The sequence below is a fragment of the Scomber japonicus genome, chromosome 15 (assembly GCF_027409825.1).
Source record: "Scomber japonicus isolate fScoJap1 chromosome 15, fScoJap1.pri, whole genome shotgun sequence".
NCBI lineage: Eukaryota > Metazoa > Chordata > Actinopteri > Scombriformes > Scombridae > Scomber > Scomber japonicus.
The window spans coordinates 24947830-24972370 of record NC_070592.1 but is presented as its reverse complement, the minus strand read 5'-3'; the positions used below and the strand labels follow the sequence as shown (position 1 = coordinate 24972370).

The following is a 24541-nucleotide window of genomic DNA, read 5'->3' as shown; positions in this document are numbered from 1 at the left end:
AAAATGGCTATAAATAGGCTGGATAGGATAGCTACAGGCTAATTAGCCACTCAGTTTGACCTGAACAGATCATAATATTGACTATTTCTTCTTTAATATCCTAACTTTTCGGTCTAACATTAGTTAGCCAACAAAACTGTGGTCAACACTGAGATTTAACTCAACCAATGATTTTTTTCTTTATCTCCAGAGCAGGTCTGTCTCTGCAACATGTAACTGAAACATTAGCCTGCATTATCAAATACTGTACTTGTAACTTCAGCTCTTTATGGTTCCTTTCATTTAAGCCGAGTGGTAGAGAGCAGCTTTGAATGCAATGAAGTTCAAATTTACAGTGTGTTCAGAGTCAAATTTGGTTCTAAATGTGTGAATGGAATAAATTACCTGCTCTGTCAACATTGCCATATCATCTAATGTGTCTATTAGCTGCTTCTGTGTCAGTGGTTTACTATCGAACTATCAAACCATATCAGTATTGTTATTTCTTTGTTTTGTAAAAAATGCTTGTTGCAGTCACCAGTAGATTAGAATACATGCGTTACAGGTTGAGATGATTTGTTGCTGCACACAGCTTAAAATGTTATAATGCATATACAGTAGGCCATACATATTTCATTATAGAAAATTAGTTCTATAAAGTTTTGTCTAAGTTATACTGCTAAATTATTAATGATTTGAACCAATACAAATGTGTTTTAATGCATTAACTGAAATTTATTAACCCTGTTTCCATTTTTTTTCCTCATAAATTGGTGCTAAGATATTTTAATTCAGTAGCATATTGTAAGTATTGGAAAGACATGTGTACTGTATTGTATAATAAAGACTGGAATGTTTTCATTTTATAATACAGGTTTTCATTTGTTTTTTTGAATAGGCAAGACTTTTATCCCTTTTTATACTTTATGCATCATTTTAAGTCCATGAAATGTGTGCAATAAAGCTTAAATTTAACCATTATTATTATATCATAAAATGCAATACAAAAAAATGGAATGTAAAATGTACATTTCTTCAGTGACATATTTATTCAAACTATCTGAGAGTTATATCATTGATGAATATAAAATAAGGTTCATTTGAGATATATTCTGTTTCTCTGCCATCCATCATGTTTACTGTCTTCAAGCTGAATATGCAAAACAATCACCTCTACTTTACTGAATCCAATTCTACGAGCCCTGTGCATCCTTCATCTTACTCACACAACCTAAAACCATTGGCTCCAAGCCATGAGAAGATCTATTAAATCAGAGCGATGTCCTTGCGATAGCTGCTATGCTAACTCTTTCTAGTTGCTTGGTAAAGGTCATATTTGATCTGTGAATGTATTTGTGTTGTGCAGACAGAGGAAGGGTATGATGTTGACTCTCCTTTGTATCCAGGCAACAATGAAATACACACCTGACTCCAGATTATATCCATAACAACCAAGGGACCTTGTTTTCAATACAAGATCATATTACCGTGGAGCAGCTGTGGAATTTAATTGATGGACTTTTTTTTACCATTTGCATAGCCGTCTTCTTAATTCTCTAAAATGTGCAATGTAATAATGTGACTCACTGCCACCTACACGTTTTTGAATGTTAATACTTTCTAGAAGAAAATCGCTTATACTGTATATGAGAAGTCTTCATTCAGAACTACAGCTATGCAACACTTCCAAAACATATCACTTTATTACATTGTTTGAAAAAAAGAACATTACTATGTCAAAATCAGGAGAAACAAAGTCATGATCCTAAATTAGAAAGTACATTGTTGGAGTTGTCAGCTCACGTCTGCAATGGAAGCAAAAGCAAAGACACAAAGCATAGTTCCACTTCACCAAATTCTGCTCTTAACTGGCTCATTATTGCATTGAGAATCACTGGGTCAAAATGGCACCTGGTATGCAGCAACGGTAAAATAGCAGAAGTAATGTTTTCAGTTCACTTACTCAAGAAATTAAAAGAAAAACATGCAAAGGTGGAAATCAGAGAGATCAACCGTTTTAATACTTTACTATCTGCTCAAATGTATTGTGGTGAAGGTACAGAAGGAAGGCCAGGGGTCAACAGTTGTAATTGGATAATTCATGGGCCTGCGGGCCTGTCGTCAGCTGGAGGGAGTTTCTTTGGCATCAAGTAGCTATCTTTTAGTACACACCATCAGATAAGCTCTCACTAAAATCACATACAAGTTAAAACGTCTATACAGTATTCTACAGTTGTTGCTTTGTCTCTGTTTCCCTTTGTGTCTCTTAGATCCGTGGTTCAAGTGGAGACTCCCAAAGATCACCACGCCTGGACCTCTGAGAAGTCTTTAAAGTCGGTCACTGCAGGATGAGATCTGAGTGTGTCAATGATCTGTGATGTCTCATGGGTTTTTGTAGCTGGCGGACTTCTTTCCACTGAGCATGTAGAGAGGTGGAAGTCGGCTTATGCAGGTGGATGGGTCACAAAGTCCAGGTGGCCCTGAGGGACCCCTTGGACCGGATGATCCTGGGGCACCGGGAGTTCCTGTCTCACCATTCTTTCCGTCTTTTCCATCCTTTCCAATGCCAGGAGCACCTGGAGCACCTACAATGGAGATACAAAATGTGATAAGTATTTAAAGTAAAACCGAAATTAACCTTAATATTTGGACTTTGTACTACTATGACAGGAATATAGCTTTACCTGGTGCACCTGGTGCGCCTGTGCTTCCTTTGATTCCAACACCATCCTCTCCCTTGTCTCCCTTATTTCCTTTTTCTCCTGTATCACCTGCAGAACGGAGCAGAACACCGAGAGGACACACACATTAATGGTGAGATGAAATGGAGAGTCATACTGTTTTCACAGTTATGGAGATGTAATTAGGAAATTTAATGACTCTGCTCTGATTCAGCCTTGTTTAGTGAATCATTGATTGTATAATATTATGCATGGATGGATCCCTTCCATCCACAGAGTGCTCTACATTACTTCTTTCAGTGCGCTGAGACTAAAGTGTGCTGCCAGCCTTGTTTTCTCTAAAGGCGTCATTTAATTGCTTGCCATTATATGATTTCTAGATGCTATCTAGGAAAATAAAGGAAAGGCAGAAAGCTATCACAGCAGCACAGCTTATCTATCATGGTGCTGGTGAAAATATATAATGAACAATATTTGCAAACCACTTAAGGGTTTTATGAAGAAAATAACAAAAGCACTTTTGGTAATCTCATGCCTGGAATTGTTACAGCTCAGTATTAAGCAGAGGAAGATAGATTTAAAACACCTGACTGACCTTTTTTGCCTGGTGCACCTGGAAGTCCAAAGTAGCCTGGATGGCCTTTGACACCCATTGGCCCTGGAGCTCCTGCTGCTCCTGCTGCTCCAGGTGGTCCAGCAGGGCCGGGAGGTCCTGCCAGTCCAGGGGTACCAGGGGCACCAATGGCTGCTGGCTTGTTAAGAAGCTCTTTCTTAAACTCTGCTAATTGTTCTAGATGAACAAAGAACAAATCTTAAAACTGAAAAGCAGTTGCAGTATTTATCCACAATAATATTATCATCATACAGAAAAGATGTAGACAAAGTCAACAAACTGCACCTTCAACGATGACTGAGCACATTTCCCGTAGCTTCTCATTACTCACTGCTGGACCCTGTGAGTTAAACATTAAAACTCATTTTTTTCAGATACCACCAGTTTCAGACAGTTGCAGCCACTATAGATACAATCTATTAGCAGAATACAAGATGTGGGTTATGGTGGCTTAAAACTGAAAGATACTATTAAATCTCTAAATGTACATGTTTGATTGACAGGAAGTAAATATTCTGCACAACAATTCATCAGCCACCAATGATCGAATGAATTCGCTACTTGAAGACCACTAGGCTGGCTGCTATGTGCTAGTGCAATGCCAACACTTACAGGTAGACCTCTGGGGCCTGGTGTTCCAGGAAGGCCTGGTTCTCCCTCCAGCCCTCGAACACCCATTGGACCAGCCAAACCCTCGTGGCCTGTCTGGCCTGGTCTGCCTTCATCTCCTGTTGCTCCTCTCTGGCCCTTCACGCCAGCCTTAAGGTTAAAAGATCAATCATTAACAGACTACTATGTCAATGTTTGTAGGTGTATATCCAGTACAGTGGGGTGTGTGTACTGTATATCGATACTGCAAAGTTACTTCCCTCAGTGTTTCTTTTGTAAACACTGATACATACAAATACATTGTTCTGTGGGAGTATTCCTTTTATAGCAAGAGTCGCAAAAACAGAATAATACCTCTCCTTTAAGTCCAGTAATACCAGGAGGGCCCTGAAAGTCAGAAAGAAATGTTGTTGTTGTTTTTTTTCAAATCACTCACAAACGTAAAAAAAAACAGAGTATATCTTAAAAATAAAATAACTCAAGAGGGAAATTCCAAAACACATACCTGGTCTCCTTTGACACCGGGATCTCCTGCCAAACCTGTGTCCCCCTGGTACCAAAAATAACACATTATAGTATGTTACATTATAGTATGCACATGGTCTGTACATACATTTGAATAGATATTGATTAGAATGCTTCTTACCATGCTTCCTTTTGGTCCCATTGGTCCCATAGGTCCCTAAAAACATATAAATAAATATTGTATTCACTGCACCTGAACATTTTCATGACATGATCTATGTTTACAATGTAACTTTAGTAAAAAAAAAGATTGTCTAACCTGGTCACCTTTGTGTCCAGTATGACCCTTCATTCCTTTAGCGCCTGTGTTACCTTTATCTCCCTGGTCACCCTGTGAATATCACATGAATTCCATAAATTTGATACTTTTTCAAACATTGTTATTGTTCATATAATTGACTTATTTTTCTTTGTAGAGTGCTTTGGGTAACACTTTGGTATTTTTTATGATTGAATTATTAATGTATGTTTATGATAAAAAATGTCTCACTTGGATGCCTTGGGGACCTGCAGGGCCCACTGGCCCTTGTTTTCCTGTTTCACCCTGGAAATAGATTAAAGATACAGTTAACACATGACAACACTAATGTACCTTAAACCTCTTTAAGCACAGAAATCAATAAAACAGCACTAAACTGAAACCTTAAAATCACCCATCCATCCATCCATCCATCCACCCACCCACACCAACACACACACACACACACACACACATACACACACACACACACGGAAAGTAAATATGAACTCACTGTTGATCCTTTATCTCCTGCTTTGCCATCTTCTCCGGCAGGTCCAGGCTCACCCTGTACCAAAACAGATGAGGACATGACTCATGCATCACATTATCATATAAACAGACAATTAGAGTGTGACAGGAGGTTTGAAGGGGGAGGAGGGGATCTCACATTTTTTCCAGGAAGTCCAACAGGCCCAGTGGGTCCTTCAGCACCATCGTCACCCTAAATTCACACAGAAATTGTGTTTCTAAATGATTATTTTTATTACCTCCATTGCCTGGCAAAGAAACTGAGTTCTAATGGTACAGCAATCACATTTTAGATTTACTATGTAGGCATGCTTCATTAAATTGAAGATGATCCCAATTACCTTCGCACCAGGGGGTCCAACTACTCCTTGCTTGCCTGGCAGCCCCTAGAAACACACAACACATCATATGAAAGGAAATGAACCTATCACTCCTCCATCCTTCTATTCTGGAAGGTTTAAAACCATTATACAGTACTTGTATGACAGTATAAAACAAACCTCTGTGTATTGGGTATTGTTTGTATATCATTTGTGTTCAGTCCTGATTTGTTTCATTTAACAACAGATATGAACACACTGACACAGTTCTGATCATCATATGATGTTTGATATCATATATCCAGATTATTACCAAAATTGAATCAACTGATCCTCAGCCCAAAGGTTTTTTTTCTCAATATATAAAAGTAACAGAACATGTGTTCATATTCCCACATATATACATCCACCATTGTCTTTAATAGAGGTTATCTAATAATGCATGTTCCTGCTGAGTTCAGCGCCTAGTTAATAAGAGTCCTGTTTTTTTCTGTGATTTGATATAGTATAGTCTGTCCTGGAAATAAAAGAGGAGACTGTAGTTTCTTTATGCTGGAGTGGCATAAAATCTACTGTTTTACTGTGTGTTTCTAGACTCAGCTTTATTATTCAAATCATACCTGTAGCCTCTCTCCTCAAATCTATACTAGCAAAAGTAGATGTGCATTTGACCTTACATTTACCTTCTCTGACTCTAATGATTTATTTATCTGACCTGCTACTGTTTGCAGCTTTGGAGATCAGCTTCTCCTTCATTAATTTCCCTGGTTTTTAGTTACTTTACTGCCAGGAATCATAATTAGCAATATAATATGTAAATGATTGACTTACTTGCAGTGGACTGTTATTGTTAAAGATGAAAATAACTTACTGGAATACCGACAATTCCCCTGATACCACCAGCTCCAGGAGTACCAGCCTCTCCCTGTTGGGTACATTAGAAGGTCATGCAAACATATATAATCATGAAGAGGTCGATACACATTAGTGTTTCATTGATTTGAATGACAACTCAACATTAGATAGCTACTGTCTTGTGGGTCACTGCTTGCCTAAAACCTTTCTTTTTTAATTTGTGGATATTTTCTTTCACTTTTCATTAAGATGTTAAAATGTAAATTAAAGCACCATAATAGGTAACTTTTAAAATACATGTTTCTTCTAACAAACAAAAAGTTGAATTCATGAGAAATAGGTTCAGTTTAGTCCACTCAGGTGTTTGGCAGATACAACTGTTTTTGGTCTGGTATAACTGCTAGCTTATAATTGCTAGCAAACACTGTGTCATGGACATTAGTCAGTCAACCACAATTAAAATGGCTTTGAATGTATATATACCAAGATGGTCTAAGCATTCTATCACTGGCTTTACACCCTTTGGTAATTGCATTGAAAAAAAGTTAACATATTGAATAGTGAATATTAGCTTTGTCGTCACCTTGGCGCCATCAACTCCAGGAAGCCCATCCAAGCCATCTGCACCAGGCTCTCCCTGTAAAGTCACACCACGTAGTTATAACCCGATCAAAACACACAAACCAGTGCTGTGTTAAAGAAATTAAGCTGTAGAATAAAACTAACCAACCCAATCAAATCCATTAGCATACTTACAACATCTCCTTTTTCACCTTTAGGTCCCTGCTCTCCTTGAGGCCCCACTGCTCCCTAATTAACATCAAACCATTGATTTTTAACAAAAATAGTCTTTTCAATTACGTTTTGCAATACATTTCAGCGGAGTATTGACAATAGTGGAACTCACATCATCACCCTTAGGACCCTCCAAACCCTGTCGTCCACGGATTCCTTCCACACCCTGAGTGAAGAAAGAAATACACTTATTAGTTATCAATTTCACCCCCAATTTCACGCTGCTGCTCTTAAAGGATATATATAAAGCTGATCAAACTAAGACTGCTTACAGGAGCTCCAGGTGGGCCGGTGGGTCCAGGGACGCCATTGAAACCAGGAAGACCCTAAAAGCAGATAACAGGTTTAATATGTACATTTTGTGTAGAACTCACATCTTCCCCTTTAGGCTCTTCCTGCTTATAAAATGTGAAAAGACTTTGGTTGAACTTACTCTGTCTCCTTTCTCTCCTGTGGCTCCAGGGAATCCAATGGGCCCTCTTTGCCCCTAAAAAAGAGAAAAGACACGTTTCATATTGTCATAAATATTTACAGCATTGTCAACCCAAACTGTGACTGTGGAATAAGTTTAGCTTACATCATCTCCCATGCGACCTGGTGGACCCTGGGCACCTAGTGGTCCAGTCTCTCCCTGTGGAAAAAACAAAGGTAACAAATCAACTAAGACTGCTAATGGGCTGCAATCAAATAATTTATGCACAGGTTGTTCTTCTCTGGTATCAATCTCTTTTCAGATAATGACAGAGGAACCTTGCGTTGTCAAGTCTTAAAGGTAAGAAAGTGTTGCTAAAATGATTCATCAACATATGTTTCTATTATCACTCTTGTACATACCTTCGCTCCAGGCTCTCCATCTTTTCCATTCTCACCGGCTGTACCTTTGTGTCCCTGAGTGCAACAATCAAATGTGTTATCCTTTTTTTATGTACTCAATTAACACATTTATTTGACTTAATTTTATTAGTGTCACAGGTTCATTATGAAAATATTATAATTAATGTTCCAGAACAAGACCACGCCCTGATTCCTCACATGTATCCTAGAATATCCTGTCTGACAGAAACAGGTGTAACATTTCTAACATAACTTCTTTCTTCGCACAACTGTGTCTTGAACTAAATGCTAAAAACAGCATGCTATCAAGCTCACAATCACAATGTTTATATAATGACATTTAGCAGGCCATGTTTGCAATGTTTTATCTTAATTTAGTGTAAAACCTTAGCTTTACCTTGTTATCATGCTAACATTTGCTAATTAGCACTAAACTTGAAATTTGTGCTGATTTGAATGTTAAAAACACCAAAAATGTCAATCCCATTCAATCCCATTTTCAGTCCAGTATAAAGCTCTTATAATATGTCCATGATTCATCCTCTGGGGAACACAAATACCTATACAAAAAGGTATTCATTCAAATATTTGTTTAACTATTTGAGTCTGGACCAAAGTTGTGGATGGTGAGCATTGCTATCAAAAGCCATGCTAGCATTTCTGCTAATAAAATTGCCAACTTTAATATAAAAAATGGTTATAATTTTAGCTTTTATGTAGGTAAATGACTTTATTGACTTTCCTCACCTTCATCCCTGGTAGCCCACTCATCCCCTGAGGCCCAGCAGGGCAGGCAGCAGGACACTACAAACACACAGAGACAGACAGGCAGGATGGCAATGACACATGGGGTCGACAAAAACAGACAGCCAGAGATCCTCAAGAAGCACGGCTGCTGCAGAGCATCTTAACTTCAATGACTCAGTTAGATGAGAAATTCACTGTCACCAATCCAAATGCCATGCATCCAGGAAACATTTGGCAATGTTAAAAGACTAAAACACTCACAGCTTCCCCACTTCCCTCATTGCTGGCACCAGGCGGTCCCTAAAACACAGCAGAGTCACATCTAAAACATCCACAGGCGTTTAGATGTCTGCCTTAATCCACCACAGCAGAGATTCCCACAGAGGTAATGTGAAAAGAGACTGCGGCATGCAACACCATCATACACTCATGATTTTACATGGAAATATGAGCTGGAGAAAAAATATATGAGTTAGTATGAGGGATTAAGGTTTAGTCCTGTACAGCAGATGTTCAGTATGTGGCTGATATTGACCAATCAGTGTCAACTTTGACATGATACATATGAATCATTTAGTTTGAGTATACTTTTTAAATTTCAGATTTGATCAGGGCTACATTGGCTTTTAATCAGAATTCATGTTATGAGTCATTCTGAAGAGAAATAAATAATAATAGAATAATATGGAAATAAATACTATGTCAAATTCAAACATGCAAATATCAACACAAAATGCTGACCACCAGCTGTAATCCCAAACACTGTTATCTGAATATGCTTAAAAATAGCACAAGTTAACAACAACAACAAAAAAAAAAGGTTATGTGTGACTCTCACCACTGGCCCTGGTGGACCAGGAGGGCCAGGAAGTCCTGGGGTGCCGGATGACCCCCTGGGACCAGGTTGACCCTGCAAATATAATCATGTGATATCAAACACATAGAAGGAAAGAATTGATACAAAGTCAAATACAAAATATTCTAAAGAGTTTTACTGTATGTCACTGTGGCAATTGTTTAGAACTGATAATATATATTACGTACAGGTTCCACATATTGATGCGTCACAATGTGACTATACAACAATGTAAATATACTCCATCGCACAGTATCAAAGGTATCATAAGTTCCTCGTTCAAAATCCTACTTAAGTAAAAGTACAGAGGTATTATCACCAAAATGCAATTAAAGAATCAAAAGTAGAAATACTCATTATGCAGAAAACTGACACTCTGATATACCGTATACAACTTTATTAAGATTGTTACTGATGTACTGTTGTAGCTGATGGAGGTGGACCTAGTTTTAACTACAGTATATACATCGAGGTATTTTAGTCCAGTGATTTCATAGTGAGTGGATGGTCCCTCTCCAAAGGGTCACAAGATAAATCTGTGAGGTGTCATGAGAAAATTAATGAGGTCGGAAAGTACAAAGTCCTGCTCCACACATTTATATTCAATTCATGGACTTTGCTCTAAACTTTTTGTGAAATATTGGCTAATTTTATCTAGATAAAACCCTCTAAGTAGTTTAGAGGGAAATTACTCTTTGGTGGAACTGCTAAAAACTAGTAGAGCCCTGAGTACAGGTCAATATTTCCTTATGAAATGTAATGAAGTAGAAGTAGCATAAAATAGAAATACTACAGTTAAGCACCAGGATATCAAAATGAAGACATACAGTATTACTAAACTATACTTTCTACCACTGACTATTTTCACATTTATTATATCAACATCCATTCAAATTAAAAATGTTTGTTTGCTTTGTCCCCTCAGATGTGCGTTTTAATTAGAACTGACCTCAGGCCCGATATTTCCCTCATCTCCTGGGGTTCCTGGTTTCCCTGGTGGTCCCTGTCAAAAACAGACACACACAGATTGGTACAGTGGCACGTTATGATAATATTTAATGATAATTTCAAGAAGATTTTAGGATAAAAACAGAACACAGAAGCTGTAAACACATACAGCAGGTCCTTCACTTGCTGGGCCCTGTAGAGTGAGAGACACAACGAGATATTAGTCATTTGTAGATTTTTTAAAGATGCAGACATCAGTTAGAAACACTGCAATCAAACATTGATAAGACACTTACAGCTGGACCTGGGGGCCCAGGAAAACCAGGAAGTCCCTATGACCAAAGGAAGAAAAAAAAGGTAATATTCTCTGTTTGTTGTAAAAGAAATGAAAAATGAGAACTGGATGATTTAAAAGTAAATGGTTACTCACTCTCTCTCCCACAGGCCCTCTGGGACCCATTGGCCCAGAAGAACCCTGTAGACAACAAACACCCAATCAAATCAATGTTGACACCTGTTCCCTAGACTCACCTCACACACTCACACTCAATCCAACACACACCTTAGTGCCAACCTTTATTGAAGTTAACACTTGGCCCTGAAACTCAACACGACAAAAAACGCTCACTGTTGTGGATTTAGCTCATATTTTCTATATTTCTCGATAGGCATGGGACTCAGGAGAATACACACAAACATGCAAACCCACACACACACACACACACACACACACACACACACACACACACACACACACACACACACACACACACAAAGACAGTTCTGGCAGATATAATAAAGAGTGTGTGTCAGAGGGGGAGGTAAAGTTTCCTACAGTAGATCCTGGAAGGCCAGGCAATCCTCTCTGTCCAGGAAGACCGATCTCTCCCTGCTCCCCTTTGCTGCCCTAGGAAACAGACACAACACAAGAATAAAACAGCTTTATCTCCTCCCTGCATCTCCTCACAGTGTTGCTAAGATACACAGAGGCAGTGACAGTCAACATTTAATCAATGAAAGGTGGGCTGCTCTGGTTGTTACTAAGATCAACGACAACCCAGGCTTGTGTAAGGCTATGCAGATAACAATGGGGCTGGATGGGAAGAGCTACGATTAATGACAGAGGCAGCAGTAAACACGTCGCCTCCAGGTAACTATCAGGTTCAATCAGTTACAGCTGCTAAAATGTTCTATTTTCAGTCACATAAGTGCAAAATAAGTATGGCTTTCAAGAAGCCTATAATGAAAGGAATAAAAAGCTAATTCAATGTACAGGAGCCTACAGTAAGTTGATCATTCAAAAGGTTAAAGGAAGTTAAAAAATGTTTTCCTATTGTTTGCCCATTAGAAGCAAACAAAGCAAGTTAACAAGTTAGCAATTAGCTTGCTGGTTAACAAGTTAGCAAGTAACCTGCTGTTTAAGTTAGCAAATAGCTTGCTGGTTAACAAGTTAGCAAGTAGCCTGCTGTTTAAGTTAGCAAGTAGCTGATTAACAAGTTAGCCAGTAGCCTGCTGGATAACAAGTTAGCAAGACTAGTCTGCTGGTTAAGTTAGCAAGTAGCTTGCTGGTTAACAAGTTAGTGAGTAGCTTGCAGGTTAACAAGTTAGCAAGTAGCCTGCTGGTTTACAAGTTGGCAAGCCTAACAAGTTAGTGAGTAGCCTGCTGGCTGAATAGTTAGTGAGTCGCCTTCTGGTTAACAAGTTAGTGAGTAGCTTGCTAGTTAACAAGTTAGTGAGTAGCTTGCTGGTTAACAAGTTATCAAGTAGCCTGCTGTTTAACAAGTTAGTGAGTAGCCTACTGTTTAACAAGTTAGCAAGACTAGTCTGCTGGTTAAGTTAGCAAGTAGCTTGCTGGTTAACAAGTTAGCGAGTAGCTTGCAGATTAAAAAGTTAGCAAGTAGCCTGCTGGTTTACAAGTTGGCAAGACTAGTCTGCTGGTTAAGTTAGCGAGTAGCTTGCTGGTTAACAAGTTAGCGAGTAGCTTGCAGGTTAACAAGTTAGCAAGTAACCTGCTGGTTTACAAGTTGGCAAGCCTAACAAGTTAGTGAGTAGCCCGCTGGTTAAATAGTTAGTGAGTCGCCTTCTGGTTAACAAGTTAGTGAGTAGCTTGCTAGTTAATAAGTTAGTGAGTAGCTTGCTGGTTAACAAGTTATTGAGTAGCCTGCTCGTTAACAAGTTAGTGAGCAGCCTGCTGTTTAACAAATTAGTGAGTAGCTTGCTAGTTATCAAGTTAGTGAGTAGCCTGCTGGTTAACAAGTTAGCGAGTAGCCTGCTGTTTAACAAGTTAGCAAGTAGCTTGTTGTTTAACAAACACTATTTGAGGAATATATGTGTGAACACAAAGGAATTTAGGGTTAGGGTTACACTTTGTGACTTTGTATCCAACAGTGTTTCATTTTTATAGCTCTGGAAGAAACATATATGAAGAAAATCCCAGAAACTGCAATAATGATCTTCCTCTCCTCAGACATTAACTGTATCTATTGCAGGCAAAGACTATTTTCTCTCATACAGGACAACTGTATCACTTTTTCTTTTATCAGTTTTTCAGTCGGTTCTGTGTCTGCTGTTCCACAATGCTTTGAGAGGCTATTCACTTTGTGTGTGAGTAAGTGTGAACCTTGCATTATACCCTATTCAGTGGGTCTTTACTATTAGCTTGCTTACACTGTGCTGTTGATGAGTACAATAAAATAGATTTACACTGTAGATTAAAAGGTGGTGTTCTTAAGCCAAAAAACAGTTTTCTTTCCCAATACACTCATACAGCGAGTTACACTTCGTGCTGCAAATTGAGCCTTATTATTTTCCAAAATACTTTGTTGAAAAAACCCCCACTTCTATTGATATCCAAGCTCATACATTAATATGGATAACATTAATTAAATTAATTGGATTCTCTATTAAATATGAATAGAATGAATGATGCACTGATTTGTTTGGGCTGCTTTATTGTGCAAAGATTAGAGTTCAGATATGATTGTTTTCAAATTAATATTTTTAGTATTTCCAGGATAAATGTTTTATTTTCACCTTTATTTTATGATAGTTAACAGAAGAGGCAGACTGGAAATGTGGGGAGCAAGGACAGATGACATGGAACAAAAAGTCCTGGCTGAACTCAAATCAAGGACATTGCAATTAAACCCCCAGGCCACAGTACATTTTATTCATGAAGAAATGTTACTCCTACTTTCTCTCATTGTGCCAATCCCTTTTGTCCATGCATGTCATGTGTTTCCAGTGGATATGAAATGTCCAATGGGAAGACGCAATGAGACGGAGGTTTAGTCTGAAGTCACTGTTGGCTCACTACCTTGTTCTTTAATGAGGAGTAAACTGAGATTCGCAAGATTCATAAATCATTGTCATTTTTGGCTCATCACTGACTATAAAATGCATTGGATTGTGGGATTACTAAGAAGTATACATGTCATGCACAGTACAGTTTTCATTGCATTAAGTGTATTTTAGAGGTAATATTGCAGACATTACATACTCAGAATTATGATACTCAAATAAAATGACACAGTGTAGCCAGTGAGTTGCATTATTCCAAGCTAACGATCAGTCATGGATATTATAAAACAGGATTTTAGATCCCAGTGTTAAGTCAGGTTTGGGTCTCAAGTTTGGCATGGCCATAGGGTTTAGGCCATGTGTTAGTATTAGGCTTATGCAGAATTGTGGTTGAAAATGTAGATTTATAAAGATGATCTCTTTGAATTTAATGAGCCAGTGAATGCTATTTACCCTAAATCCAGGGCAAAACTTTCATTGGAATTCTGGCTATGGGGACCCTCTAACAGAAGTAACTCCTGGGTTGACCTACAAAAATATGTCATCAGTAGAAAGGTACGGTTTTGAAATTCTTTGAAATGCTTGACATTAAAAGAATCCTTCCCCAGAGGTATCACATGGCAAACAAACAATTGCACAGAGAGGAAGAATGGTTCAACATCCTGCAAAATATTTTGTCAGTACATCATTTAATACTTACAGGAGAGCCTGGGCTGCCAGAAGACCCCGGAAGACCCTGGAGAGTTGATGGAACAACACAGTCAAAGGAAGCAAAGATGTAGAGAGCAGAACACTTGCTGTATCTTAAAGGTACTGAAGACATTTTGTAGAAAGAATGCTTGTTTTTAAGAGGGAAACACTTACATCTCTTCCATCTCTGCCATTTTCTCCTGGGGACCCACGGGGGCCCTCTGGGCCAGGGGCTCCGGGGGGGCCTTGGACTGATCTGTCAGGCTGTTAGAGAAGACAGTCAGTCAACAAATGGGATAGATACTACTCATAAAAACTATAGATACACCTTGAAGGATTGGATGGTCAATTTTTTTTTTTACATTGTAACAAAACAGAAAATGGGATAAAGGCTTGGGCTAAAGAGGTCAACTGAATATAAATGATACTTACTGTATATATAAATGTGTTCTTGTAAATGGAGTCTTAAATTCATGAAGTATCTGTGTTATTTTACAGTTTGTAGGCATGCTTCTAACATATACAGAGTATACAGTCATTGCTGGGTTCATGTGAATTGGTACAAAAATGTATGAATGTCTATGTACACCACCCTTAAAATACAAACAAAACCACCACCATAAATGAGATATAGAACAAAGCAATGAGGTAATTAGGCACTGAAGCACTGAAGTAGATTATTGGCTTCAAATCACAAAGCATAAAGAAGGTAGAGTAGAAATGAATAAATACCTCAGCATTGGCATACATCTGAAGAAGCAAGAAGAAATCAGATAAATGGAGAGTTAGTGAAAGTAGTCACACCACCCTCACCAAAAGTGTCAGCAGAAGCGAACCTGTTCATAATCATAGTAGTGAGTATATCATGCTGTCATTTCAATACACAGCCCATAGTACTAACACTCCCCATGTACAGAACCACTTCACAGCTCGATGCAGACATGTTAGCCTGAAATCTAATAGAGCGCACCAGGCCAGGAAATATTTCTGTCTACAGTGGGTAGAAACATTTGCATCTCGATGAAGGTGATTGAATAAAAAACACTCTCTAGCTAATCCTAATTCATTGCATTGCAAGCTTTTCACAGAATGAGAAGTGAGACAGCAGAGTGGCATTTTCATTATGGGCTACAAGTATTTCTCTGAGGCAGAAATCTCATTATCTCATCATTTTGCGAAATCGATGCTGAATTGAAAGATAATATTGAATCATAAATGCTATAAGCCCTATACAGCATTACATTACACAGCAATACATTACACAATCTGTGTGTGTTCATTTCAGGGTGCCTTTTCACTATATATATTATGACACACAGAATGTCCTGTAGAGATATAGAAACACAAATACTTTCTCCCAGGTTTATAATATTGAATGTTCCCCATCCACCCTAATGCTGAAAAATACCCATGTTTACAATTTGTAACTGTTAAATGATTGCAGAATTGGTTTTGCAAAGGTAAAAAAATACAGTGAATTGACAACAAAACATTGTCCCCAATCCATTAGGGTATAATTACCTTGATAATGGGTAATATTAATAAGTACAAAGTCTGAATCAGAGCGTTCAGTAACATTTCCCAGTAGTAATTACAACCTGCATGTTGACATGAATACTAATTAGGATAACTCACATTTGACATGGATCCTGCCATTGCCATTTCAGAATTGTTACTTAAGAGTAACATTGTGCCTTAACAACATAAACCATATTAAAAAAGCCAGTGCTAACTTATGAAACCTTTTGCTTTTTTAATCAAATAAATGCAAAGCTACACTAGTTTGGTTAACTTGTTACGCTAGCTACTACAACCACTTCCAACTTTGATGTAGTTGTAGTTAGCTATGTAGCCTTGTTAGTAAGCCTGCTGACCTTCCAAAATTGCAAATAGTGTATAACAAGAGTACACCCTGTTTGGTTTTGCCAACTTGTGTGTTGCATGGCAACAACGAGTGGAGAAATAAGTCTTTTTAATAGTCTTAGACAGCAGCTGGCAGGTGTTACATTGCATCCTATCAGATGCTCAGGCAGCAGCAGGTTGTGAGGCTGCAATTGCAAAAGGTACTGTACAGTATATTAGTTAGGGCAACATATGTTACTTGCTGAATAACTGCCTATTATACCACATGTAACCGTCACTGAGATGTTTAATTCAACTTTGCACAATTTGTAAGTGTGGATACAGTTTGTGCAATTCTTTGCAATTTCGATATACCTGTGCAAATGGACAGTGTTGTAGGAAGGCTACATATGGTACTGTTCTAGTTGTTTTCTTGCTGCACAAGCTGTGGTACATACCATTCCTGGCTGAATTTGAATGTTATTGTAACCACACATGTCTGGCATTTTCCATACTATGCAAGTTTTGATCTCACACTTTTAATTTGATCACACCTCCCCTTTGTTATCAAAGTTTACTGGTTAGCTAACTGACTTTTGTGTTTTGGCTCCATATACTGAGGTTGAACACAGCCAGTGAGATCATGTCTGTCTGGATTTAAACAGCTCTGCCTCAAGGAAATGTTTGTAGAACAAAAAACTCCAATCTGCTGTTTGACAGTCAACTGGCAAAATGTTGTGGTGTGGAACTACAACCTCTGGATGCACTTGAGGAAACTGCTTGGCAAAGTATTTGTTACACTTCTGCAACTCCATCTCAGCATTTCTGCCTTGTTTCCTTTCAACCTGAATAAAACCACAAACCACAGCAGATGCTGAGCAGATCCGAATCCTTGTTACTGTACCTCGGTGGCAGGCAGCTCATTGCAGCTCTCTCTCTGGGCTCTCTTTGGGTCGCAGTGAATCAACATCCACTGGAGCTCAAACTGCAAAGAAGTGTTGCTGTTAGTGCATATGCAAAATGTGGCATTCATTTTCAGATGTGACACTGAGAAAAAAATCTTGAAATGCTTCTTCATGGCGCAGTTATTTCTTTGTAGTTTTGAATCAGTGCCCTGTATGGGCTGTTGAGCTTGATTTTCCACCAATGTGATTTTCTGCAGGGATTAAGGTTTTTTTTCCCACTAGAATCCAGCTGAGCAGCTTTGCTGTGACAGCAGCACTTCAGAATTATAGCAGAGCTCAGCACACATATAAACCTGGGCATGTTTGTTCGCAGAAAGCACTATTTCACTGGTAGTTTGTAAGGAGAGTCACTGAACGGGATTAAATACAGCAGGCAATTCTCCATCCTTGCTTACCACTACGGAGGCGTCTGGATCAGCATCCAGCCTGCCAATAAGAGTGTCTCCCTCTGTGTTGATGGGGCCTTTGCCCTTGATGGGTTTCTGATCCACCGGTTGGCAGTCCACGTACAGGGTGACCTGGTCGCGCTCCACGCCGATCATCACCTTGTGCCACTTGGTATTGAAGAGCACAGAAAGGCCAGGGAAGGTTACGGTCTGCAGGTTGCCATCGGCGCCCATCAGGAAGTATTCCAGAGCCTGCTGGTCTCCATTCAGCCTGAGTCCGGCTTGTTTGTAGCCATCTTCATCGACTACTTGCCAGACATTCCACACCTTGTTCACTGTGTTCTTTATCATGCGGAAGGTCGCCATGAAGGAGTACTCATCAGGGAAACCACGGGGAAAGTTCAGCCTGAGAGGGGAATTAAGAAACGGGTGTCAAATCAGTATTTGAAGTATTGGGGTACTACCTACTACCAACAGAACATTCAAATTTCAAGAAGCATATTATAGTGTGCTTGTACTGACTGACACTCAAAGGAAAAGTCTTCCTTCACCCAGCCAATTTTCAAATGTATATATTACATGTCAAAGTTAATTCATGATCACATAATAACAAGCAGAACTATCTTCAAATCAAACGCACACTAAAAATAACATCAAAGGTCCATCACCACTGTCTTTGAGATTCAAATACAAATGAATTCAAGCTACATGCTTCAAAAGAATCAAAGATAGGTTTTAAGGCATGCTATTATATCACAAATGAGATACTGTGGAAGAGGGCTGCCTCAGTGCATAAATCACTATTTCAATTACAACGTGCAGCCCTGGTTAGCATCCGCAGTCTGGAGCTCTCTGTGTTTTTAACAAGCCAGATTCTCAGTAGGTGGTGCATTCATAGATCGGCGCTGCAGCCGGGCTTTTACCATCTTGTAAACGATCAAGGTGAGGCAATAAAGAAGGAGTTTCCTGTAACCCAATAAAACAAATGAAGACCACTCTCTGGCTTCTTTGCCTGAGGTGAGAAAATGTAAAGTATGTGCTGCTTTTGCCCTGCAGAAGAAGAAGACGAAGGAGAGGGAGTGCAGCTGAAGGCTTGCTGGCAGGGACAGACTTCAAAGCGCAGTCTGTGTCACTGGACTCGTGGGGGAATAAACACGTATTTACATTCAGTGTGATAGGCCCGAGTGGCGTAGATACAGGGTGCCAGCGAGTTACATAACAGCTTCTGAGAAAGCTGGCCTGCAGGAAAAGATTAGCCAAAACAGAGCGGAGCAGGCACACTGGGAAACACCAGGAGACGTCTTTGGTTATGTAAAGTGATGCAGGCTCTAACCTGCACACTCTGTCCTGCTTCAGTTATTTATAATGACGTATTGAACCGCATGCTGTTCATTTGTGTTATATGAAATGCAAAACACTAAGTCAAAATCAGTATACCAGGGCTACAACTTACATGTTTGAATTATTCATTAACACAAATGTCCAGTCCAGTACAACATCTTCAAATTGCTTGTCTTGTCTGACCAACAGTCCAACATACATACTAAAGCATTCAATTGACAGTGATACAAAATCCTCACATTTCGGAAGCTGTAACTAATGAATAGTTTGCCATTTTTGCTTTTTGCTTTTGATAAATTATATAAAGGGTCACCACACCAATTTGCAATGGGGAGCACTACTCAGGTCTTCTGTGGCCCTGGATCTTTTGTCAAGACTGGAAAAATGACCCTGATTAGTGTACATAGTCATGTGACAGGGGCATGGACTTAAAGATGACACATTTATACTTTACAGCATGCGTTAGTAAGTGGAACTATGGTCTTTGAAAGAAGTGGACGTATATCATGTAAGGACGAGCCGGAGAGAAAATGCTATCGGTTGCATTAAGGGAAATGTAGGATGCAGTGACCCAAGAGTGGTTATATTACAAGTCTAGATATCTCAGCTGCTTAAATTTTGACTTATAAAAATACTGCCAGTCCTCCAAATCTTTGGGGGTGAAAGACTAAATTGCCACCCAAATACCCTCTTAAATAGTTCAATTACCAATTATCAAAGTTGTCAATTTTCTGTTTCGCCATTGGAATATTTTATTCATTTGCTTATTGTATGAAAAGTGTATATCTTTGTTTTTCATTTTTCCAAGGGGATGGGCTATTCCAATAGCAGCCCATGATAGTGCATAATTACCCTAAGGCCACCAAACTGGGTAAATCCAACAATGCTGCTCTGACTAACCTTTAATTACAAACTAGGTAAAATCTTCACAGGCAGGGAGGCAGTGATGTTGTCAGCACCTGATATTTTACTCTCATTCTAGTTCAGGAGTGTGTACAGCGGAAGATAAATCATTACCAAAAAGGCACAGTGAAATACATCTCTTTACATCTCCCACAGATAGAAAATCTTTAAACACATTTAAGTGGTGCTTTTCCAATCTCTCCACTGACACACATTACAAGAAATGCCTTTGTGGTCTAAGAGTAACTAAATAGGTTCAGACATGTTTTTTCTCTACCAATTATATGCTGCTTGCCATGCAGTAACATCTGTGCTGGACCTGTAATAATGCAACACCTGCATCGGGAGACCACTGCTGCTCTCTGACATTTGTGTGTGTTTTTGTCTGTTTTTCTTTTTAAAACCTTTCTTTACTGTACTTACATGGTTGGAATTTGGAAGTTGGCCTCCTTGTCGAGGCGGTAGGCCACCTGGTGGGGAGTAGAGCCGTCTACCTTCCTCACACCTTTCAGAGGGATCACATCCAGCTGGAACTGTGTGATCAGATCAAAACCTACAATGGGGAATGAATGATGCACATGATTATGGTGATGGTTATAATAGTGTATATACTGTTTATGATCAATATAGTAATGATACAGTGAAATAACAATCATATTAACCAGTATTAGAAGCACTATTAATTCAATTAGCAGTAATGAACACTTTTGTAGCTGCTGCTGTTATTGATAATAGCAGTACTAGCTGCTACAGTGGTAGTTGATTGATTATTAGCGTTCACATTAGAATTGTAAGCATTAGGATTAGCACCACTACTAACACTGTTAGTGCATGAGTGCTATTAGGCGTTTTTCTGTAAGAATGATTAAATGATGAGGAAAAATGATATTGCCTGTTAAGATTAGGTTGGTCATTAAACTCAAATACACAAGTATACATTAATTAAATCATCATATGTCCTTGTTTTCATCATCTCCTTTAAAAAGTAGTGATAAACTAAAAGGGAAAAATAATGAAAATTGAAATAAATAAATAATTAATGTTATGTAATGAGTTTATTCATTGAATGATTGAGTCACTTTTTATTTATGAATAACAACATTTCAGGTTATGCAGTATGATAATAAATATATATAGTTAATTGGTTATCAAGACAGATATTTTGTGATATCCACAAAGCTGCCAAGGTTTCTTGTGACTAAGGAAAAACCACTTTGGATACTTGGAACATTTAATCATCTTAATGGGATAATTATTTATTATTATCATAAAGCTTACGACGAGACAACAAGATGAGGTAGCAACATAATAAATAACCTTCAATCCCATTTGAAATTAACAACTTAAAAAAAAAAAAAAAAGAATCACACATCACTTCATCCAACCACAGAGCAGAATGTGTACAGCTGTGTCAAAGGAGTGAAGTGTTTCAAACAGGCCAGTGGTGAGCAATTACCATCTTGCTGAGTTCGAATTGTTCCGACTGAAAAAAAAATCTGTAAAGTTCAAGTGGAACATTTTATTTGCCTCATTTGAAATCTGAAGGTGTCTTGGGGCATTAGGCGGCCCACCCTGTTCAACTAATTAAACTTACCACCTTCCTTTTAGATAGTCTATTTTCTCTTCAGGGATTTTAGTGGCTTAGACTTGTGGTTTTTAAAAATGCTGCTTGTACTTTTGTTTGAACCCCACCCCAGCTATGATCATCACCACGTGTTCCAGTATCACCAAAAAGAAAGTTTCACCTGGAAGGTCATCTTGTCCGCTTCTCATAGGTGGGCAGACGGTATCTCCATCCAAGCGGCTCAGGTCCAGTTCTGATAGGACAAAACGAACAGCAGTAATCTTGTTACGCTAGTTTTCTGCTAAATTCATCAAAAGCAATATATCATCAGTCTGTTTAATTCAGTCAGCGTACTCCAGGAGACAGAAACAAGGGAGAAGCAAGGTCTTTAATGCCAGACTAGATTAACGTCACAATGCACTGTGGTGCATTTTTAATGTGGGGCTCTTTTACAACCACACTTACAGTGTTTCACATATTCACACATTTCAAAGCATCAACACAGAGACACAGCCTTTGAGATTTATAATGCAGACACTCCTTTTGATCCAAATATGTCATCACAGATGGAAACGTAATGTTGATAAATACAGCCGGCTACTGTTGCATGACTGTGGGCACGTAAAGCCAAAGCCATATGTCATCAGAAACATCTTAGAAGAAGGTCAATATGGCAGATAGAAACTTCCCCTTTTATTTATGTGTGTATGATTTATAAAGATGGAAGTCTCCTTTGTTGGAAACTGCAGCTTGTAATACATCATGCTGCCATTTGATTTCTGCTTTTATTAATTATATTTCTCTGTTGTTTGTTTAAAAAAATGAAAAATTATGTTGGCAGGGTTTTTGTGTTGTTAATCTATTAAATAAAAGAGTGGCCCAGTTTCTCTTTGCCATTAAGAAACTGACATTAATATAAACTATGTGTGACTTCAGAAAACTTTCTTTCTGTAATAAGGGCTCATTTAGGCTGTTTGATATTACGTATACTATTTAAATAAAATCTCAAACACTTCACCTCTGCTGTTTTTTTTTTCTTGCAGTGGAAAATCAATTCCTAGGATGTATCACAAGAGGGCGCTCTACTTGAGCGGCTAAATTGCACTTCTAAACGGGAAAAGCCTCTTTAAAAACTGTGGAACAAGTATGGTGTGACAGCCAGAGGGGCTCCCCAGTCAATAACCTGAGTCAGCTCATTTACAGTGTGCAGTGTGAACACAACACATCTGGAAGCCGTTCTCAGATCCCTCATAACTGCTGAGAAACGAGATAAAGTGGTGAGACGGTATTTATAATCCCATATTTACTACGACTAAACACTTATCTGACTGTGCATGTGGGCCTCAAGTTGTTAAAGTTACTGCCTGCCGCGGCATTACGCTCAGAGAAGCCAGTCATTAGTGCAACGAGCGAGAGATGAACCACAATTAAGATGTCACGTGCAGTTGCATGTGCGCCATGACAATGAGGTGAATGTTCTAAAAGCAGTACACCTACTGTATCTGACACTCGCTGTGGACTCATGTTAGATTTATTGTGTCCCCAAACAACTGCAGAGAATGGGTTTGTGATTATCAGAGGGGACATTTAATCTGATTTAATCCTACGACACAGACCAGCACGGCACATCTGCTATTTCTGGCCTTTCCTTCTGATAAAGAGAATGGCCCAGCAACAGTCAACACACAGGTTTTAACATTAACCCATGTTGTCTTTGTCTGTGTTTACATGACAAACAGATGGACAGTAATGGTGACGTCTGTGCACTGTATGGTACGTTGAGTTTGTGATGTGTCAGTGATTGTGCATTGCGCTTCGGGTGACTTACGTCCAAGTGCTGGAGCGAGGAGGAGGGACAGCAGAGCAATACGGACGGGGGAGAACTTCGACATCGATAGATGACGTGGTTCTTTCCTGTTCAGGAATGATAGAGAAAATCAGTATTCAGTCATGTGTCTAATGGACTTTGACAGTTCCTTTGTGTCTGAATCAATAAAACACCACAGGGATGATGAGAAGATCTGCGGTTGTCCTGAACACATAGAAGTAAAGAAGAAGTTTACACCGTGTTTTCAAAATTGTATTTGTGTTACCTTCCAGTACAAATACAAAAATATTACTATCAATGGTGTATGACTATAAGAGGCAAATGAGACGGTCATGATATGAACTGAATAGCTTAGTTCAAATTAAATTGGTTTGGAGGGTGAGCCATGCTAGTTAGCTTAACTAGTTAGCTAAATTCAGAGGTTGGCTTGGATTGCGATTGCCTCACATATCCTAAAAATATGAAAAAGTAAGAAAGTAAAGCCTCTATTAGCCTATATTAGTCTGACAAATCAAGGTCAACCTGCTAACTTTTTCCAGAACTTTCAACCTTCTCAGCAACTATGTAGCGTACAGCATTTGTTCATAACTGATCTTATATATTAGAAACTGAGAAAATTCCACTTGCTGAAAAAGCTTTGTAAAAAAGAAAAAAAAAACCTTTAAGTTGGGTTTGTTTCGTCTATAAAATAATTATATTTTCCATTGTCAAATAGCTATAGCATCCATGACACTGACGGATTAGCAGGCTAGCTAACTGTTTGGTTCTGTAGCTTTAAATGAGTAAGGCTATTTTTAGGCTAGGCGAGTGTGACTTGTAGTCCTTTTGAGCTCTCATCTTTCTCTTTTAAAACTGCACTACCCGTTCAGATCCAACTTGACCAATGACATTTCTGCCCTTAATTCAGCCTTGTCTCCAAATCAGAGACAATCACCAGGATAGGATATGAGAATATGATCCCAGGAATAATTTATATTAACTAAATACATAAATAAACACAGATATAGTGATGTACCATTGCATACAGTAAAAGTGCAGATGTGGGTTTCTGGAGAAGGTGGGTAATAAATGATAGTAGCAGTCATGCAGCTTTTTCAAGGTGATCTTACACAGCAGTACACATGTCTAAGCATGGTTACATTTTGTCCACACTTTCACTCACGCTCTCCTCCTTTAGCTTCCTTTTCTGTG

At 38.7% G+C, this 24541-nt stretch overlaps 1 protein-coding gene across 1 annotated transcript; it reads right to left on the bottom strand.

The window, feature by feature from the left end:
• Positions 1-2296: 2296 nt before the first annotated feature.
• On the bottom strand, positions 2297-24240 carry LOC128373949 (collagen alpha-1(IX) chain-like). The gene is made up of 38 exons (XM_053334151.1): positions 24212-24240; positions 23351-23436; positions 21704-21775; positions 20382-20511; positions 17724-18120; positions 17268-17348; positions 15254-15271; positions 14696-14785; positions 14532-14567; positions 11367-11438; positions 10962-11006; positions 10828-10863; positions 10701-10724; positions 10533-10586; positions 9566-9637; positions 8989-9027; positions 8728-8784; positions 7981-8034; positions 7724-7777; positions 7580-7633; positions 7419-7472; positions 7259-7312; positions 7108-7161; positions 6935-6988; positions 6368-6421; positions 5518-5562; positions 5316-5369; positions 5160-5213; positions 4898-4951; positions 4667-4738; positions 4529-4564; positions 4388-4432; positions 4237-4269; positions 3886-4032; positions 3559-3613; positions 3256-3450; positions 2664-2750; positions 2297-2564 (listed from the first exon to the last, which is right to left on the bottom strand). The coding sequence occupies exons 1-38, from the start codon at positions 24238-24240 to the stop codon at positions 2362-2364; spliced, it is 2850 nt and encodes a 949-aa protein (XP_053190126.1). The 3' UTR covers positions 2297-2361.
• Between the last annotated feature and the right edge of the window lie 301 nt (positions 24241-24541).

Coding starts and splice junctions, on each gene's coding strand:
- LOC128373949 (XM_053334151.1), bottom strand. CDS start 24,240: ATGTCATTGGTCAAGTTGGATCTGAACGG. Junction 10,587..10,700: donor CAGCAAGTGAAGGACCTGCT/GTATGTGTTTAC, acceptor TGTTTTTGACAG/GGACCACCAGGGAAACCAGG. Junction 6,422..6,934: donor CTGGAGTTGATGGCGCCAAG/GTGACGACAAAG, acceptor TGTACCCAACAG/GGAGAGGCTGGTACTCCTGG.